The sequence below is a fragment of the Lepidochelys kempii genome, chromosome 1 (assembly GCF_965140285.1).
Source record: "Lepidochelys kempii isolate rLepKem1 chromosome 1, rLepKem1.hap1, whole genome shotgun sequence".
In the NCBI taxonomy this organism is placed as follows: Eukaryota; Metazoa; Chordata; order Testudines; family Cheloniidae; genus Lepidochelys; species Lepidochelys kempii.
Genome location: NC_136380.1, coordinates 250,444,537 through 250,465,958, shown reverse-complemented (window position 1 = coordinate 250,465,958; position 21,422 = coordinate 250,444,537). Strand labels below are relative to the sequence as shown.

General features: G+C 44.3%; 1 protein-coding gene across 7 annotated transcripts in view; it reads left to right on the top strand.

Moving 5' to 3' along the window:
* The first annotated feature begins 685 nt into the window (after positions 1-685).
* The window catches only part of KIAA1549 (KIAA1549 ortholog), a 221,147-nt gene continuing 200,410 nt past the window's right edge, over positions 686-21,422 (top strand). For 3 of the 7 annotated variants that reach the window (XM_073322875.2, XM_073322886.2, XM_073322866.2), the window contains exon 1: positions 689-1,373. In XM_073322875.2, the coding sequence (XP_073178976.2) occupies positions 1,103-1,373 (271 nt within the window). In that variant the 5' untranslated portion in view covers positions 689-1,102. Of the gene's footprint in view, positions 1,374-21,422 lie in introns of all 7 variants that reach the window. The other 4 variants (XR_013634976.1, XM_073322896.2, XR_012156097.2 and 1 more) reach the window with 2 other exon arrangements.

Genomic DNA, 21,422 nt, shown 5'->3' with positions numbered 1-21,422 from the left:
GACCTAGCCCTGCCTACACCAGGGCTTTAGGTCAACAGAACCACCCCCGAGTAACGCCGTAGCCAGAAGCAGTTGCAGCTGAAGTGGGTTTTTACCCATGGAAGCTTATGCCCAAATAAATCTGTTAGTTTTTAAGGTGCCACCGGACGACTCATTGTTTTTTGTAGTAGCCAGAGCAACCTCCGTTTCTGGCAGAGCCCGGCTCCCCCCTTCATGTTTCTGGAAGTTAACTTCTTCTTTCGAGGACAGGGTGGCAGCCTAACACCCTAGCCCAGCCAGGAGGGCCAGACAGCTGCTTCTCACCTCCCACCCCTTAGAGCCGAGTGGGAGCTCCACGGGGGCCACCTGCCTCCCTCCCTCCCCACCGACCCTCGCTGTGAAGGGGCAGCGCTCCCCGCGCGGCGCCCGAACGATTCCAAAGGCGACAGCAACAGGAGACGAAGCTTGGCGACGTCAGAGGCCTCCTCCTCCGGCCCCGCCCCTGCAACACCCCCCAATGTGGGCCTTGACCCGCCCCCTGCGCGCGCCAGGCTGCCCGGGCCGGTGGTGCGCGAGGTCCCTGGCTGCCTCTGCGTGGTGCCCCGCGCGCGGGGAGCTGGGGCGCGAGCCGGGCCCGGCGCAGAACGCGGGCGGGCGGGCACGCGCGCGGGCGGGCACGCGCGCGCGCTCCTCCGCCTTCTCCCTTGCACGCGGGCACGCAGGTGCCGGGCCGCCCCGCTCCGCTCCGCTGCCCGCCCCGCCTCCGGGCCGGCCCTCGGCGGGATCTCGGCGCGTCTGCGGGAGGAGCTGGGGCCCGCCGCGGCGGCTGGGACAGAGGAGCCGCCGCCGCCCCGACCCACGTGAGGAGCCGAGACGGGCCATCAGCAGCAGGAGCCAGGGAGCCTCCCTGCCGCGGCTGGCACCGGGAGCTCCGGCCGGCAGGAGGAGCCCCTCTGCTCTCGGGGCGATTGCTGCCCCGCTGCTCCCAGCGCTCGCCGCCTGCGCCCGGGGCTGTCGTGCTCCCCCCTTCTCCTTCCCCTTGTGAGACTCGCCCTCCCCGCCCCTGCGCCGGGCAGCTGCCCCGGTTATCTTGGGGGGCGGGGGGCGCTGCAGCCCCCGCCCCATGCACGTGAGCCCTGCGGGGTGGATGTGCCGAGGAGGAGCCGCCGGGTCAGCCCAGCCCTGGCTTTCGGGGGATGCCCAGCGGGGCAGCGATGACTTGAGGCTCCGCTTTGCCATGGATGGGATGACCTGCTTCATGGTTGCTTTGGTGACGCTGGTGTGCTGGTGCCCGGGTCAGCCTGGGTGCACCGCCCGCCGCCCGGCCCTGCGAACGGGTCTCCCGGTGCTGCTGTCTCTGCTGCTGTCCGTGCCGGGCTTCCTTCCGATGGCCGGTAAGGAAACAAAAGGGAGCAGAGGCCCCATCCGTGGGCTCCTCTGCCTTGCACAGAGCAATGCTGTGCCGGGCTGCCTTGCCCGTGGTTGCAGGTGTGGTCCCTACGGGTAGTGCTGTGCGGAGGCTTCTTTGTACTGAGGACTCGTGGCGAAATTTGCCAGGGCTCTAATTTGTTCTGTGCTATGTACCAAAGGCCTGTGTGAGGTTGTTTGTTCTAGGCTGTTTTGTGACGGATACTTCACTTTAAAAAAAAACATTTTATAGCATTACTGCAAGCACTTTTGGGATAAAGGTTTGTTCCCCTCTCCCGGAGATGACAGTGCTTACGTTAAAGGTGTAAGAGGGGGAGAAACAGTATCTAACTACACTTGAATATGGTCATTCCTTGTTCTTCTGTGCCAAAACCCTCGTGCTTTGTGTACTGGGAAGACTGAAAGCAAGTCATTGTAAAAAAAGCTCCGTACAGGGAATTTCAAAATATTTTTTGGAGATTTAAAAAGAGAATGTGCTCCCCAAAAGGTTTTTTGGAAAACATTTTTTTTTTTAATGTTAAGGCATAATTTCTTAAAATGAGCAGACAGGCGGTCACTCAGCTACCTTGCTTTAAATAAGGCTATCAGCATAGAATTGAGGATGTAATTCATATGGAGTGGTGTCAGTTTCCCCCCATCCTTCTAAATCTGTCTGGTAATCAGGTGTTTCCGTCTTCTATGATGTCATCTGAACGCTGATGTGCTCTTGGAGTCCATGCAGTGAATACATTTCCCACAACTTGCATGCTTCTGGAGGGATTGTTGGGCAGTCTGTACATGCGTGTTGTTGTTTTGGTTGTGTTTTTTAACAAAAGATACTTGGATATCCTGAATAGTATTGACACTTGGAAATGTCACAACATCAATTTGTAATAGCATTTGCAGGATTCTAGATGTATTGTTTTGTTTTCTGTGTGGAACCACAAAGTGCTGAAATTAGAAAACATTGTCTAGTATGCAACTAATTTAAAACAAAAAATGCAAACCTAGCAGTGAGATGACAACTGTCTGAAGCTGATTACTGTTCATACTTTATTTGGAAAGTTATTATTTTGTCAATGCTTAAATGCGGTTTAAATGAAACTCATGTAGTTGTTAAATTATATTACGAAGACGTGTCATACACACAAACTTCTTATTGTATCACTTTTATCAGTAGACACTTGTGCCTGCTCAACAGATGACATTTCATAAAACAGACACCTTGTGTTGATGTATACTTTTGTTTAAATATAAATCTTAACTTTGATTTCAACACCTTCTTAGATGATAATGATAGCATAATAAACAGTAAGACTTGCCTTAACCAACCATGCAATGGACCAGCCAAAGTTTGACATTTAGGAAAGGCTGACTTTCTTTTAATGAAGGGTTAGCAAAATTGAAGTGGCAATGACTGATGTATTTGTAAGTGTTGGATATATTTAAAAAAACCTTTACAGATGGGAGGGTTACCTGTTTTTTGGTGATTCTCTGTGCATTTGTACAGTGTATATCTTCATTTATTAATACTTCATCTTTGACATTAGTTCATACTGTGGTATTGCATTTTTAAGGTCTGATCCAACTCCTTTTGCAGCTGGTGGGGGATTTTCAACTTATTTTAAACAGTTGGTTGGACTCCTATGAAGGTTGAAAATCTCCAGTAAATTTCAGAGATGCTATATGTAGAATAGAGTTTAGGTATGATGTCTTTAGGGAGGTGTCAAAGCTGTCTTTTTCTGGAGGATAGTAAAAATATTTTTAGCTCTTTATGACTTTAGACAGTAAGTGGAGTGTGACTTCTGTTTTAATTAGCAGCCTTTAATTGCAATGTCTCAGGGCCTCTGGACATAATATTTGTGGTGCTGTTTTTATAATTAAACCAGTGTCTAGCCAGTGGAAGCTAATACTCAGGGAAATATGGCTCATTCACTGTGATGATTTTAATGTTAAAAGGGTTGGGAGTGTTCTAAGAACACTGCAATAACAAAAATAAAGTTAGTCTGAAGTGCTTTATAAAAGACCAATACAGGAATCTGTCAATGGTATCTTATCCTTGTTCACTATCCTAATCTTTGGTTTTGGTTTCACTAAAGAGTGCATGAAAACAAGAGAGGTGGTCATATGCCCCTATTAATATGCAGTAAACTTTGAGTATTCTCTTAGAATTGCCTGACATGTAACACTGCTTCAGCATCTCTTATTGGGTACAAAGTCTTCTGATGGTCAGTGACATTCATTCTTTAATAGTTGAAGAGCTACTAAAGCAAATGTACCACATAAACTGTACAAGAAGCTTATTACAAGATAATGAAATAACTGTTCTTTAAAGCAACTTGCTTACAGTTGAAGTATCAAAGTGTAGATTACTTTTTCTTAATTTACTTTCTGTAAAATTCTGACTTCTGAAAACCAGGAAATAGAGAGTTATGGTAAATGCTCACCCAACCTTAACTCTGCCCTCTTTGAGCAATACCCTATACCACACATACTCGCTCTCCTTTTCAGTACAACACACAGATGCTACCTATCTGATTTACACTCAAACACTGAGCCTATTCCCCCTGACAAAATACCACACTTGTAAAATTTAACAGCCACTTCACGCTCTTTTACAGCCCCATCACAACTGCACATAGGATACCACTTAAACCTATATCATTCTCTAGCTATCATTAAAGCAGTCTGTGGTTTAATATCCCACCTAACTAATGACAATATCCATGGCAAGAAGATCCCAGGACCCTGCTATTGACCCAGACTGCACAATTCTGTGTTGTCTGCATCATGTCTGGAACCTCAAAATACACATGCACCTCTTTTCTTTGATTCCCACACATTGGGGTCCTCAGGCCCAGATCTCTTCATGTCACAGTTTGGTAATCCTCCTCAGACTAATCCCCAGATTTCCTCATATCACAAATGCACTTCCATTAACCTGCCCCAACTATTGCTTCCACCATTCAGTTCAGCTACATTTAACACCCTGAATGCAGCTGGAGTGCATGCAGATAATTCCCGGTGGCTATTGCCAGGTCCAGGGGGCAGAGTTAATGTGGTTACGTGTACCATAACTCTGCATTTCCAGGTTTTCAGACGTTTGAGTTTTGCTGAACTCAGTGTTCTGGAAGGGCACGAGCTATCAGTAAGAACCCTTAATTCTGTGTTTAGGGAGGTTTTTTGGCCATTTAATTATTACAAAAGTTAGGGATTAACTTTTCTCCATGAAGTGGGGAGAAGTCCTAATGGATCCTGTGCATTCAGGTAGCAGATTAGCAAAGAAGCAAACTTAGACCCAAACTTTAGTCATCTGTATTTCAGAGTTCCCTTTCTCTGGAGGCTCCAGTATATTTGAGGTGCTAAACAGCAGAAATTGGGACACTTGAATGAAACATGTTCGAATGCCCACTTTTTTTTAAAAAAAGAGAAATGAGGGGTCAAGAGGGCCCAAGTTTAAAGCTGTTAGGTGCCTATTAATGTACATCTGAAAATAATATAAACGTGCAGATCATCTCATAGAAGGGCATAATTTAGAAATAGTGACACTTTCTATTGCTTGTGCTCAGTATGCTGCAATTTTCAATGCTTACAGCTGTTTTAGAAATCAGACTTTCATGGATGGTGCTCTTGATTGAGGACTAGATGCTTGCTAAATTAAAAAGGTAAGCTGTTGAGGGTGTGTGTGTGTGTTTTGTAGCAGAAAAAGGGGTGGTCCCGTCCCCCCCAAAAAAGCCTGAAGATAGTTTGAGAATTTCAAAACAAAAGATTTTGTAGAACAGCAGACTTAACTTACAGTATAGTAAGTTCTGATCTTACAGTATAGCAAGATGATATCTTTGGCCTCTGTTTACTGGGATGTAAATGTTTCTAAGGAGAACGGGGTGGCTGAGTGGTTGAAACACTCTCTCCTTTTGTGTTTCTGACTATGGCTTAAACTTTTATTGTAAATGAAATGAGTTTTGTGTGTGCAGCTTCCCATGGGCAGCACTCTAAATCTCACAACCATCGCACGTGGTTTGGCACAACTTGGCCGTGTCTGGAGACCAAAATGGAGCATTTATTGAGGCGGTCCCTGTAGGCTTGAGATAAGAATACTGGTGGGGCAAAAAGGGAAGCTTGCATGTCAGCTGCCCTTGCTTCCAGTTACTTAACTTTCCCAAGTGCACATACCCGGTACTCATTTTAAATCTGGAATTAATGTTGCATCAGGGAAGCTCATGTGTTATAGCTGGGATAGAAGTCATGCGGCACAAGAAGACATAAAAATCCTGTTCCCTGTCAGAAGTCTGGTTTGAAAATGTTTTCAATTAAAAGCTGACAGTGACCTTATATCCTGTCCTTATGCTGGAAGATGGAAACAGATTTGGGCTGTCAGCCATGGACTTCCAATTCTGCAAAGACGTAATATCTTCCATTCTTAAAGAACAAAAAAAAAGTTTTCTTTGTCTTTCCAGCATGCATGTGCTTTTTATAGTAACACAGTAAAAAGTTATTTAAAGGCATATCAACTTAATTGCATTTCTATCAGAAAATGTTTGACCTAAGATTATTATAACTGAAAGAGGCTAGAGAATATTTTGTTTAAAGCTGTCACTGGTCATAGAGAGGTAATATTCAGTCCTGGGTCACAGGCAATGTGGCTTTTGGGATGAGGGAGGTGGAGAGTGGAGAAACTCATATGGAATGAAAGAAGGAAAACATACCAGGATTTCTTTTAAAAATGGCAGTTGTTTGAAGTCTTCTGTGGGTTTGGACTAAATCCTGGTGAAACTGGATTAGTGGACAGAGGGCAGGTGAAAGAAAATCAGAAGTGCCTGTTAAATACAGTTTACCACACACAATCACCAACCGCCAAAAAGTGCTGTACATATATTTTAAAATGGTTTTTAGCAATCCTGTAGTTATGAACTGCTACATTTGTCTGATGGGAGGAAGTAAAATTAAGGTAAGGAGCTTCACCTTCTAGCTTTCAAGAGATTATAAATGGCTAAAAACCCCAAGAGTTTTGAAGGAACTCAAATGTGAAATTGCTGAACTACTAACTGTGGTATGTAACCTATCATTTAAATCAGTTACTGTACCTGATGACTGGATGATACCTAATGTGACGACATTCTTTTTAGAAAGGCTCCAGAGCTGATCCTGGTAATTAAAGATCATTAAGCCTAACTTCAGTATAGGGTTGCCAGGTGTCTGGTTTTTGACCAGAATGCCCAGTTGAAAAGGGACCCTGGTGGCTCCAGTCAGCACTGGTGACCGGGCCATTAAAAGACTGGTTGGCGGCGCAGCGGGGCTAAGGCAGGCTCCCTGCCTGCCGTGGCTCCGTGTGGCTCCCAGAAGCAGCGACATGTCCCCCTCCACCTAGGAGCTGGAGTGGGCAGCCAGGGGGCTCCATGCACTCGCACTGCCCCTGTCCCAAGCATCAGCTCTGCAGCTCTCATTGACTGGGAACCACAGCCAGTGGGAGCTGCAGTGGTGGTGCCTGCGGACGGGACAGCGCACGGAACTGCCTGGCTGCTCCTCCCTGTAGGAGCCGGAGGGGGGACATGCTGTTGCTTCCAGAAGCTGCCAGAGGCCTGCACCCCTGACCCCTTCCCATGCCCCAACCCCCTTCCCCAGCTCTGATCCTCCTCCCGCACTCTGAATCCCACAGCTCCAGCCCAGAGCACCCTCCTACACCCCAATCCCCTCATACCCACCATAGAGCCCGCACCCCAGCCGGAGAACTCACACCCTGCACCCAAACCCTCTGCCACAGCCCAACGCCCCCTCCTGCACCCCAAATCCCTCATCCAGAGCCCTCACCTCCTCCAGTGCCCCAACCACCGGCCCCAGGCCTGATTTCCCTTTCTACCCTCCAAACCCCTCAGTCCCAGCCTGTAGCACCCTCCTACACCCCAAACCCCTCATCCCTGGCCCTACCCCAGAGCCCACACCCCCAAGCTGGAGCCCTCACCCTCCTCCTACACTCCAACCCCCTGAGCCAGCCTGGTGAAAATGAGTGAGTGAGGGTGGGAAGAGTGAGCGGCCGAGAGAGGGGGAATGGAGTGAGAAGGGGCTGGGTAGAGGTACCATGGTGAATTGGAAAAGGCTCAGAAAAGAGGCAACAAAAATGATGAGGGGTAGGGAATGGTTTCCATATAAGGAGAGATTAATTAGCCGGGGACTTTTCAGCTTGGAAAAGAGACGACGAAGGGGGGGGGGGGATATGACAGAGGTCTATAAAATCATGATTGGTGTGGAGAAAGTAAATAAGGGACTGTTGTTTACTCCTCATAACACACGAACTAGGGGGTCACCAAATGAAATTTATAGGCAGCAGACTTAAAACAAAAGGAAGTATTTCTTCACACAACGCACAGTCAGCCTGTGGAACTCCCTGCCAGAGGATGTTGTGAAGGCCAAGACCATAACAGGGTTCAAAAAAGAATTAGATAAGTTCATGGAGGATAGCCATCCACTGATGGCCCCATTAGCCAGCATGGGCAGGGATGGTGTCCCTAGCCTCTGTTTGCCAGAAGCTGGGAGTGGGTGACAGGGAATGGATCACTTGATGATCTCTTCATTCCTTCTGGGGACACCTGGCCTTTGCCACGGTTGGAAGACAGGATACTGGGCTAGATAGACCTTTGGTCTGACCCAGTATGGCCCTACTTATGTTCTTATGGGTAATTTCTACACTTAAAATGCTTCAATGGCAGCAGTGCAGCTGCACTGCTATAGAGCTACAGTGTAGGTGCTACAGCAATGGAAGGAGTTCTCCCATCACTGTAGTTAATCCACCTCTCAAAGAGGCAGTAGGTAGGTCAACGGAAGAATTCTTCCATCAACCTAACGCTATGTACATTGGGGATTAGTTGGCATGACTACGTCTCTCAGGGGTGTAGTTTTTTTTTTTCCCCTGCACCCTCTGAGAGACGTAGCTATGCCAATGTAAGTTTTTGTTGTAGACCAGCCCTAACTTTTTTCTTGTTCAGGTATGCATGGGGCCATCTGCAGAGTCATGCAGTTGGTCCTCTGCTGCAAGGCCCAAAATTCTTGTGCGTGGTGCTCAGACCAGGATTTGGATCCTTCCCTCCCATATGGTGGTGTAATTCCAGGTTGCCTCAGGTGGAGGCCTTTCTTGGGCTTTAAAGGGGCACAAAATGTTATGTGGTGAGGGAGAAGATGACATACAAGGGAGGTATGTGGATAGTGGATGGGATACTTCTGATAAGTTTTGCTATCTGGGGAGTTTTAAAGATATTCTTACGAGATTAGGAAGAGCAAACACCACTTTTGGAATGCTGAATAATATTTGGTCAAACAGGTCTCCCCACCAAACAAAAGGTCAGGTTATTCCATGTGATTGTACTGAGCACACTACTGTAGGGAGAAGAGACTTGGCCGATGACAATGGCTAACGAAGAGGTTGGAGGCTTCCCATCACAGATGGCTGAGGATGACGTACGTTGAATGGAAAGACAAAATAACAAATGGGAGAGTCAGAAAATATGATCCAAGTAAGAAGGCTCCGGTTGCTGGGACGTGTACACCAAATGGAAGATGGGAGCCATGTTAAGTAAGCATTGTGGGAGGAAAGTGAAAATGAGAGAGGCCAGGGAAGAACTTCCAGATGACAGTGACAGATATTGAATGTGCTGCCATCAGCGGGAAAGAAGAACTACAACTAGTGAAAAGAAAAGGAGGACTTGTGGCACCTTATGCTCAAATAAATTGGTCTCTAAGCTTTCGTGAGCTATAGCTCACTTCATCGGATGCATACAGTGGAAAATACAGTAGGGGGATTTTATATACACAGAGAACATGAAACAATGGGTGTTACCATACACACTGTAACGAGAGTGATCAGGTAAGGTGAGCTATTACCAGCAGGAGAGAAAAAAAAAACCCTTCTATAGTGATAATCAAGGTGGGCCATTTCCAGCATTTGACAAGAACGTGTGAGGAACAGTAGGGGGAAAAATACACATGGGGAAATAGTTTTATTTTGTGTAATGACACATCCACTCCCAGTCTTTATTCAAGCCTAATTTAGTGGTGTCCAGTTTGCAAATTAATTCCAGTCTCTCGTTGGAGTCTGTTTTTGAAGTCTTTTTGTTTTAGGTCTGTAATCGAGTGACCAGAGAGGTTGAAGTGTTCTCCGACTGGTTTTTGAATGTTCTAATTCTTGACGTCTGATTTGTGTCCATTTATTCTTTTACGTAGAGACTGTCCGGTTTGGCCAATGTACATGGCAGAGGGGCATTGCTGGCACGTGATGGCATATATCACATTGATAGATGTGCAGGTGAATGAGCCTCTGATAGTGTGGCTGATGTGATTAGGCCCTATGATGGTGTCTCCTGAATAGATATGTGGACACAGCTGGCAACGGGCTTTGTTGCAAGGATAGGTTCCTGGGTTAGTAGGAACAACCATAATCAATGGGGGAACTGGACCGATCAATGCATCGTCAGCACAGGCAGAACTAAAGTCTAAGGCAGGGGTCTCAAACACGCAACGGGGTTCTTCCCTGCAGCCCACCAAGCTCCCCGCAGTCCCCCTCTCCCCTCGTCCCCTCCTCAGCACGTCGTGTCCCCAGCCTACCTCCAGGCCAGGGGTGGGCAAACTACGGCCCCGGGCCAGATCCAGCCCCTCAGGGCTTTGGATCCGGCCCATGGATTTACCAACCCCGTGGTGCTGAGGGCCCCGCGCCACTCCGGGAAGCGGCAGGCACCACTTCCCTGCGGCCCCGGGGGAGGGGAAGTAGAGAACTCTGTGAGTTGTTCTTGCCTGTGGTTACCTCCCCCGAAACTCCCATTGGCCACGCTTCCCCGTTCCCGGACAATGGGAGCTTCGGGAGAGGTACCCACAGACAAGAACAGCTCATGGAGTTCTTTGCTCCCCTTCTTGCTGGGGCCGCAGGGAAGCCGTGCCCGCTGCTTCCCAGAGCAGAGTGGCCTGGCATGGGGCCAGGGCAGGCATGGAGCCTACCCTGGCCCTGGTGCGTGCCCCTGCCACCCTGGAGCCCCTCTAGGTAAGTGGCGCCGGGCCGGAACTTGAACCCCTCCTGTACCCTGCACCCCAACTCCCTGCCCTGAGCCCCCTGCCTGCACCCCAACCCCCTGCCACACCCTCCACTCCCTCTTGCACTGCAGCCCCCTGCCCTGAGCCCCCGCCATACCCTGCACCCCTCCTGCATCCCAACCCCCTGCCCTGAGCCCCCTGCTGCACCCCGTGGGCAGGGGCAGGAGGGGAGTGTGGGGGGGAAATGTAGCCCTCGGGCCAACGTACGAATCCTCATGTGGCCCTCCTGGTGATAAGAGTTTGAGACCCCTGGTCTAAGGTAAGGTGTGGGGTGGGAAACCTTTCAGTCAGAGCCATGATTAAAGGAAGAGACCTCTCAATTATTCAGAAAAATGTAGGTATTCCTGCCTATTTCTCAGTCCTAGTAAACATCAAGGTAACTTTGGTGGAGCCTCTGTGACCTGGCATCTCCTACAACTGTAGGTTTGAAAACATCTGAATCAGCCCAGAAAACTTAAAGGAATAACATGGCTGTGTTTGTTTTTTAAAGCTGTAAGGGTGGAATCCTGGCCTTATTGAAGTCTATGGCAAAACCCTCATTATCTTTAATGGGGCTGTGCAAGAGAGTTTATAGTTGATGTTCACCATCCTCCATCTTCTACTCAAAACACTGGAAAGTTTATTAAAACTAGAACAGAAATATCAGTTCAGGTTTTAGCACTTATTGATGCTAGTTGTTTCTGGCAAAGGAATATCCAGTACCAGTAAATCCAACCAGTCTGGGTGTGTCTGAGTAATTTCATATATTTTATTTTGTGTGCATTGTGTGATTCAGAGTTCCTGTTCACAAGTTTTATTTTGGGAAAGAAACATTTTTGTTAGATAAGCATGCAGAGATTTTTTTAGCATTATTTATGTGCAAGTAGAGCAAATGAAACAGTAGTTACCAGATTTTTCATAAAGTGTTTTCAGTAATTGTTTTAGGTTCAGTGGTAATTTTAGTTGGCCTAGCGTAACCCCCCTTGTAATGATGTAAGCTCAAATAGTGTTACTTGATAGAAAACAGGCTCTTCATATAACTTGCATCATTTTTTTTAAACAAACTCTTTGCACAGTATTCCTTATTGATTTATATTCTGAATAATATATTTTAAGTAAAATTCAGGTCTCTGTATAACTGGCTCTTAAAGGCAAACCAGGTGGTTACTTCAAACAATTAAATACTAGAGTTTTGTGTGTGTACATATTATAGAATGTATTGTTTTCTGACTTCAGAAATGCATGGTATTTAAAGTTGAGATATTAAGCTCAGTCTCCCTTCCTCAAATTGGTGCTTCACGCACTTCTGTTTCTCTGGAGTGTGTGGAATATTAAAACATCTCTACGTGTGTGAATATTCAAACATAGGGGAAGATCTAACAAACACAACCTCCACAAATATATTGTTTCTCAGCTGTCAGTCTGTGACCTAAAATGTAGTAGTAAAATTTCTGCTTTGTTTTTCCTCTCTATCTATTTTCTTCCCTTCTATCTTGTGGGATTTTTTTTTTTTTACACTTTCATTTCTCTTCCTTCTTTTGTGTGTGTCCTCTGCTCCCTTTTCCTTTAGTGTATGCTGTCCTCCCCTCTGTCATGCTTCAGCTGCTATAGTGGAGTGAAACTGACAGGAGCCTGGTCAATTTCATGCTTCCTCTTCCTGGATCACAGAAATGCTATGTACACAGAAGGATAGGATTCCAGTCTTGTCAGTTTTACACTAGTCACAGCTTTTCCGGGCCCTACATGATAAGAATGAAACTGTCTAGGCTTGGGTCAGTTTCTTTGGGAATACTGTGGTCCCACAGGGGAATTTTGGAAAGGAGAGGAAGAGCAAATCTAGGTTATCTGCAGTTCCTTGCCAAACTTAAACTTTTCCCCTTCTCATCATTAACTGCAAGTCAGTTTGTTAAGGGGAAAAACTGCATATAAATTTGTCGAAATAATCTTTGCTATTGGTAAATGTTATACAAGCAATAGCTCACCCCAATTCTCTGGAACTCCTTTTTTTTCTTTTCTTTTTTTAAAATCAAGTCAACTACTAGTGGATTTTTTTTTTAATCGAGACAAAATTTAAACTGACACTGTATGAAATGACAGTTTTGTGGCATCCAATTAACTAAATTGGGTTGTAAAGTAGCCCGTATCAGGTAGTATGAAATTATATTTTGAGTAGTTTTCTGTGACCTCCAAAAGATGTTGCCATCCAAACTAAGGGTTTTTTGTTTGTTTTGTTGTTTTTTTTGGGGGGGGTTGGGAGGAGCACTAAAAGGAAATTGAAAGCACTCAGTACCTTGTATGATCAAGACCTACAATATATGACCAGTTGAAAAATCTATTTGTCAGTACTGGGGATGAAATTTTCTCTAGTGAGCAAAGCTCCTAAGCTATCAACTTCTGCAACATGTAAGGTTTCATTTAAAAAGAACAACCACTACCACCAAACTTTTGGTAACCTTTTATGACACTGAAATAAACCTGAAAGTGGAGTTGGTCTTTACAGCTGCTGGCATTTTCCCCATCAGCCATAGAGTGAAACTAACAATGCTGTGGTCTATTTTGTTGTGATTCCAAACCCAGTAGGCAGCAGTGAAACTGACAAACTATAAACAGCTGAGGTGAACTCACCTGTGATTAGGAAAGCTGAACTGAAGCAGGCAATGGACTTACTCACCAGGGAGAAAATATAGGTTTTTTTCTGAGTTGATTCCTGTCTGTACGGCTGCTTGCAGTAAAGAGTAGTATTTTAGTAGGGGGGGGAAAGTGAACAGATATGTCTCTGTACATAGAAGGCACAGATCTGTGAAGTAAGCAGGTACTATTCTTATGTAGTAACTTCTCTGAATAGAATGGCACTTACCTCACAGGAGTGCTGGGAATTAGGTAAATCTTCTTACCCCATTAATTTTAGCTTTGGAAGAATCAGATGGGGAGAGGAGAAGGAAAAAAAAAAAAGAGAAACTGGAGGAAAGCATGCCAGAAATCCTGAGCTGTGGCAGGTTATGCATTCTGCCTCAAGTTTGAGACCATGAACTCTTCCAGTTATTATATATTGATACTATACTAAGATACAAAAATAATTCAACAGGTAAGACTTCCCATTTTGTTTGATCACCCTAATATGACTCTAATTAGACCTCAAATTTGACAAGCAAAGCTACCCACTCTGAGAAATAATTCAGTCTCTGGGGTCAGGCCATAATTTTCTCTTCAGCAAAGATTGTCAAACAGCAATGAATTTTATGAAAATGTTGTCATATAGGGCATTGTTCTACCAAAATCATACTACAGTCGAGTCTTGTTTAAAACTGCATAGTAAACTGGGGGAAAATTATTCCACTACAGTTCCTAGCATCTGTTGAGGTGGAACAGCCTCCTTTGTGATGGCTCTAATTATGATTGGACTATCACATGAGTTTAAGACCTGCGCAAGTAACGTTACCAATTCCAAAGCAACTCTGGGAGTCAGTACAAAAACAGTGAAGACACTGTCAGTATTGCCAGATTCAGCAGTAGAATACTTGCAAGGAAAGAAGAGACCTTGCCAAAATAGGCTTTTGCTGAAATGCATGGTCTTTCTGTCATGTTTCTTTACTCTGGTTTAAAAGACTCAGGCCACTGCTTTGTGTTTTGGATCATTAACTTTGATTACTGAGGATTTGTACTGTCATTAACGATATAAACAGGAAAATCTCCAGCAAGTGTGTGCTTCAGTATATAACCTTAATCATATGTTCCATTCAGGTTTGGGTTTTTATCCACACTGATGTGAGAGAGAATCTATTTTCTATTTGATATTAAGTTGAAGGTTAATATTTGTTACTTTTCTCTCTAGGCTGCTGTTTAGTCAGGCAGAGGTGCTAATGTAGTGGTCTCAATGAGGTACTGTGATAAGTGATCATGCAGTGATCTTGCCAGACTCTGACTTTAGCGCTAATTATGGCTGGTTTATGTAAAGTACTTTTGGAGCTGACTGGTAAGGTTTTTAATGTTCTTGTATCTGTCACTTCAAATGCAGAATCTTGTTTAAAAAGATTGGCTCAAGACTTTTATTTAAATACAGTAGCATATAAATCTAAACTTGCTGATGTACAGAAAATCTGTAAGTGTGAGAAAGCAGCAGTTTTTGGTAGATTTTCATCATATGTGTATTTTGGTGATCTTATCAGTGTCACTACTGGCAGGAGTAAATTGGTCTCTGTGAAGTGACACTGTAGTGAATGCTAAGAAGTTCATATCTTACTATTTGGTTTTTCTCTGAAATCCCTTAAATTTCATATAATTGTCTAGACATGTGATATGGGGAGTTACTTAATTTTTATCAGGTATGAATTATGTAAAGGGTTTGAAACTCAACTCCATTAACCTGAAAATTATGGAAGTCAGCCATGGGTGGGGGGCACATATGTAGATCATGGTAGCAAGGTCCTTGTCTGAGAGGAAAGGGCATAATCAGCTGGCATGCTTGAGGTGGTTGTGATGAGTTTCCCCCCCCCCCCACGTGCAGCCTGGAACTGAGGTACCACTGAGCCCTCTGACTCACCAGCCTGGGTTTTCTCTCTCTCTCTGTGCTACTGTGACAAACTCCAGACCGCTTCTGGTCCTACACTTCCACCAGCATTCACCCAGGCAGGGACACATGAACCACCAATGGAGAGGCTATAGCCAAAATACCTAGGACCCCAGAGCTGTACTGTCCTGTTCAGGTCAATAACCTGGCCAGTATGAATCATTACCCAGTTCGCCCCTCCCTCAATGTGGAGAGGAATATGCACAACAAGCCTGTGTTAACCAAGCTGAGATTTTCCCAAACACTTCACACAAAAACACACTGGTTAAGATAAAACCTAAAACAAGTTTATGAACTACAGAAATATGGATTTTAAGTGATAGCAAATGGATCAAAGCAGATTACCTAGCAAATAAACAAAAACGGAAACTAAGCCTAATATACTAGATAGATAGGATCTGAATTAGCAATATCTCACCCTGACTGATGATACAAGCAGGCTTACAGATTCCTGAGGCAGAAGCTTCATCTGCTTTGCAGCCTGGGTGTCCCACTCCCCTGTTCCAAGTCCTTTGTTTTCCAGAGGTCCTTTCGGGTGTTGAGTTGTGGGGGAGTGAAGACAAAGCATGATGTCATCCCCCAGCTTACATAGTTTCTCAGTATGGTGGGAACCCTTTGTTCCGAGCTAAGGTCCCAGCCTAGTTTGTAGAAAAATATGGGTGCCAAAATGGAGTTGAGTGTCATGTGGTCTGGTCACGTGCCCTTGCATGACTTGCTGAGTCATAGCAGCCATTATTCATAGGCTGTCTGAAGCATTCCTAGATGAGGACCTACCTATTGCATGGTGGTCCGTTGTCTTTGCTGATGGACCATTAGTACTGTCTAGCTTCTTCATTGTTGTACCTGAAAGGCTAGTTGTGGGTTTTTCCAACTTCAACATTTTTCGGTAATGCATACATAGAAAAACTTCGTAACTTCACATACAATTATAGCACCTACAATCCAATGAGATATTAATGTTCAGCAGATCAAGACTTTATGCCTTGTGAGGTATCATTCTAACTTTGTACAAACTATATTATAATTATATGGCAGCGGTGAATATGGGGGTGCCAGGGTGTTGCTTTGCAGCACAGAGTGTCACAGTGGTAAAAGACTTTCCTTGCTACTGCTGCTCCCTGAGATGTAAGGAACAGGAATGAATTACAAACATCTATTATGGCTGGTCTAGGTATACTTGGTCCTGCCTAGTGCAGGGGGCAAGACTAGGTGATCCTTTGAGGTCCCTTGCAGCCCTACACTTCTGTTGTTCTGTGAACCTGAAGTGATACCAGACCAGGGGTTCTCAATCTTTTTTCTTCTGAGGCCCCTCTCGATAGGCTATTTAAAAACTCCAGGGCACAGTGGGGGGGCCCTCAGGGCAGGGGCCTTGGGCATAGGCATAGTTTGACTTCTGTTTGGGGGGTAGGGGCCTGTGGGGCTTGAGCCACCTCTGCATTGTGGGGTCCAGGGAGGGAGTGCCACCTCCACTCCCTGACTCATCTCAGCAGGCCACCCAGCCTGTCTGGGGTTGGGGGGGTACCAAAAATTATAACTCAAATGTAGGGGTCTTAACTCAAAAAGTTTGAAAACAGCTTAGGATGCAGGGAGGGTATAGCTAGGGGCTGTGTGCGGGCAGGGGAGTAGCCCAGGGTGCAGGAAGGGCATAGCTCAGGGTATAGGGAGAGGGGTATTAGGGGCTGTGTGCTGGGAGGACTCCCCTGCAATCCCTGTTTGTGGAGGGTCTGCCAGCCATGGAGCTGGGTCTCTCAACCCGGGTGGCTCTTACTGGCTGCCTCTGTGGGAGCAAAGGGGGCTGGGAGCTGAGGAGTAGCTTCCACCTGGAGCACCAGCAGGAGAGGAAGGAACACTGCCTGCTCCATAGCATCAACCAGAAAAGCAGCTGCCCCGCACTGCGTGGCTCTGGCTTCCCGCCTCCGGCCTGATCAGGGGGCGGCGAGAGGAGATGGGGAGGGGACTCGGGAGAGGAGTGGAGATGTCCCTGGGACTGCCATGATCTTGCGTTGCAGTTTAGGAGGGCAGTACCCCCCATGTCCCCAACTCTGCCCATGGGCTCAAGGCTTCTGCCCCACAGGGAACATCAAGGCTCCAAGACTCAGCCCTGCGCCTCCTGGCTTCAGCCCCTTGGGGGGCACCGGGACTTGGGGCTTCAGCCCCGCAGCCCACTTGAAAGGACTTGCGAGCTCGCAGGGGGCTGCGGATCCCTGGTTGAGAACCGCTGTGCAAGATGACAGCATTGTCTTGATAGCTGGCAGGCAGATGCCCTTGATGAAGGTTGGGGCCAGTACCAGGGCTGGCTACTTGAAATGTTTGCTCCTTCCTGATACCATCACTTCCCTCCTGAATTAAGCCTGAGCCGTGTATGTTGTATCTAGGTGCCGGTCTTTCAGGTAGAGTGATATCTGTATGATAACTGCATCTGCTTATCACATTTAAGGCTAAATGTTGTCATTTTGGTGGGATTTGAACTTGAGGTATCTCATGACTGCTTGTAGACACTTAATGTACAAGGGATATGAATGATATCTTGTTAAATGCATGGATCTTACTCTTCTTTAAAATTAAATTTCAGTTCATTATATTAATATTCCAGCAAAACAATGTACTACTTGGGTGTTTAAAATCATGCAGACTTGAATTTTTTGCTTTAGAACACCTTGCAAGGTGTGCAAGAATTTTGTCATGTTCTCCCTAAGGTGTAAAGACAGAGTGAATTTAAAAAAAAAATCTGTTTTCTTATTGTTTCTGTTATTTTTTAGAATTGCAAATGTAATTTGACTAATGAGGAACAGAACAAGAGAATTTTTTATCAACTTGTAATAGAACTGGTTAAATCAGGAGGGGAAAAAAAGTCAGCCTTAACGTACTAGACTGTCTTAACATACTAGACAGTTAGTGGACCATGGTTTGAATCTTGTCATTGCAGCTGGATAAAGAATTGCAAGCATATTTAGTGGTGGATATTGAGATTTTAGGTCTATAATAGCTAGACAAAGGAGTTGTTGTTTTGTAAAAATGCTTCTGGAGGAAGGATAGAAACAGTGATAAATTTACATGAGTTGATAGAGCAAAACTACTTGTGGTGTGATCAGCACTAAACATCAGTAATGCTTCACTTTTGGGGAATTTAAATGTTAATCTGTTAAATAGTATTTTTGATAGCTACAACCAAAATTCAAAAAAGCAAGCCATTAAATGATTTGCTTGATAAACTTTTTTCAAACACAATTTTTTGTTGAAAAATGATCTTTTTAAAAATTTTTCTTGACAAATTGTTAACATTATCAAAACTTTTTGTTTTAATGAAAAATGGTGACATTTTAAATGGTGACAATTGTTATAAAAGCTGTTGAGAAATTTTCTCGTTTACTAAAACCCAAGCTTTTGGTAGAGAAAAAGCTTGAATTTAAAAAAAAAAAAAAAAGGGGTGGGGGGGGGCAAAAAACCAAACCCTGGTTCTGCTTTGAACTCTTAAAAGTGAAAACAACTTCAAGTTATTTCATAAAACTGTATTTTTGACCAGTTTCTAGGAACCAGCTATTTAATACTTGAGGTAAACTATTTTTAATCCTAAAATGTAGCATTAAGATATGTAAATATCCTAGAATGAAGCAAACTATGTTTTTTTGATACTTTAGCAATACTATATATGTTCCTCTACTAGTTTAGTATTTCACAGGTATTTAGTATTTCATATTTTGCAACATACACTCGGCAACTGTTTGCCATATTAGATGACGCAATGACTTTTGTCATAAAATATTTTCAGATGATCACATAGTATATTGCAGGATGCAATTCAGGGAATTGAAATGTGCTTCTGAAATTTAATATGTACTAAGCGTGTCACGGATGATGTTTTGCCTGGCCTTTCAAGTGAGACTTGAATTGACTTTCTCAGCTGCAGGGACATCACTGGGAGTTGGTTACAGTGTGTTTTTATGGGAGCCAAGTCATTGGAAGAATACTCTAACAAGGCGCATGCTGTGATTAAGCATTCACTTTAGATTTAAAAAAAAAAACCCCACAAACAAACCCTAATTAGACTCAATTAAAAAATGGTATTTCAGTGTAGCCACTAGTACAGCATGTCTGCTCTTCCTTTATTCATTAATATGTATAAACAAAGAAGCCAAACATCAGGTTACGTAACTTCTGGATGGTTATCAATAACAGTTGCTTGTTAGGAAGCACCAATTAAAAAACAATCAATCATTTGATCCACATTTGTGTCTGAAGTTACCCAAACTGAAATACATGAACTGGGTAAGATACAGCTATCTCCCTGACTCTTATAGAAAAATCATTTAAAAAATATGTTAATATATAGCAGCCTATGGAACTCCTGCCTGGAGGCTGTAGGAAAAATGATGACCCAGAACCTAATAATAATGCTTTTTTTGGAACAGCTGTTATGCTTCTCTTGAAATAAATGGCAAAACCCCCACAGATGGAAGCAGGATTGAGCCCTCTGTCTCTCCCTGGGCTTGGGAGATTAGATATAAATAAAGAGTTTTAGTGATGGAGAGTGTTGGTCTGTGTGATAGCTGGCTTGGAGATAACTTGTGGAAAAATAAATCAAGATAGTTGTTTCTCTGTCTCTGCAAAAACCACCATGTGGAGTATAACAACTGGAAGAGTAACATCCATTCTAATAAATCAAGCTTTTGGTTGGCATCTCACACGCTTGTAATGTTGTTTTGGGACCTCTGACTGTGTAGATTTCTGTGGGTGGGAGGGGAAGGCATTCTCACTTGCATACCGGCAGCCTGTCTGAAGTGGCAGCTAGGTGTAGGTTAGGTTAAAACATAGACTTCTGCAGTGGTGAAAACTTTCTAGTCAATTAATGTATTCTGGTATAAATATTAATATATTAGAGATTTAATCCTAACATGTTTAATAAATTTCCCCGCCATGTTTGCCATTTACCGAAGCCATTTATGTTCTAAATCTCTGAGATGAGCTGGGAGGGAACAAATCTCTCAGTAGTTCTGTTAACCCTATTCTGAAATATAATATTTTGGTTTCTGTATTCTGTCAAGCAAAATGATGTTGGCATCATCACAAGAAGAGGCTCATACTGATGTCCTTTCTATGGTTGCATCAACTAAATTACACCTAATTTTCTTCACTGCTGAAGAACAAAGCAAAACCAGTTCATGCCTTGGTTTTCTTTTTTTCATATTTTATTTCACTAGTGTCTAGGTTCCCTGGTAAGTGCCATATAAAGCCATTGGAGAGAGTCCCAAGTCCAAAGAATTTACCACTTTATTAATCATTGTGTAAAATCTGAAATAATGACAAAAGCAGGGAATGAGGAAGTGGGGATGAGCTTAATGGAAATAAGATCACGCAGTTACATAGCTGAACAGCTACTACAGTATTTAATACCAAATTAAAATATAGCTGTAGCTGACTTTTTTTTTTTTAAAGGCATCATTATTGAAGTGGGTCTTGAGGAGAGGGTGGTGACTTTATGGATTTATTCAAAGGGTGTCCCCTGCAGGATGGGCAGTTTGCCAGGAGGTGCTGGGATGATTGTGAAAGAACCTGATGAGTAGGTAGAGAAGGCCAGCAGTAGTGGCAGCGCAAAGTGGATTGTGACATAAGAAGTGAGAGGTCACATAGCAATGGGAAGAACTGAGGAAAAACTTGAAGGTGAAGACAAACTTGAATCTGCGCCTGTGGAACAATTCAAAGAGGGGAGGGAGGGATGCCCTATTTCTGGGGCCTTGAATGACCAAGGTTCCACCCCTGACACCAGGTGCAAGTTTTGTCCCAGCATCCTCATAAGTTGGCAGTATCTGGGACCGTTTTACTCTCCATTTTCAATGCTCCAGCTGACAATGCAGTGAAGACGGATGGTAGGGAACACCTGTACAGGTGGTTAAATGTAGATGATGAAAAGATCCATGAGTATTTTCTGAGGTGCTCACAACATATAGGATGCCTTTATGGTTTAGTCATTGAATCTTCCTCGCTACTGACATATGACCAACGAGTTGTATTTGGTAACGTTGACTCTCAGGGAAAGTGAGGATTTCTCACCAAACATTATAAAAACGATGGATTGGGCAAAATCCTAGGTTTTGGAAACCTAATCACTCAAAACCATAGTGAATTAGGAATGGAATCGAACATCTACAACAGCTTGAATGAAGGTAATGTTGTGTTCCAGTTAATGCGCTTGACTTGTCCAACTAAATTTTGTTTTGAATAATTAAGTTTTTGACCATTGGCTTTTGGGCACAAATAAGTTTTGCTGGTACCCAGACAAAGATTTTTAGTGCAGTGGCCCAAGAGCCTATTTTTCTACCTACCTGCAGATGGTAGGTATGATGCAGATGGCGGGGGGTGGGGGGAAGCACTCATTTCTTCACAATTCTATTCCTTAGATATGCAACATAGGGAGATGGCT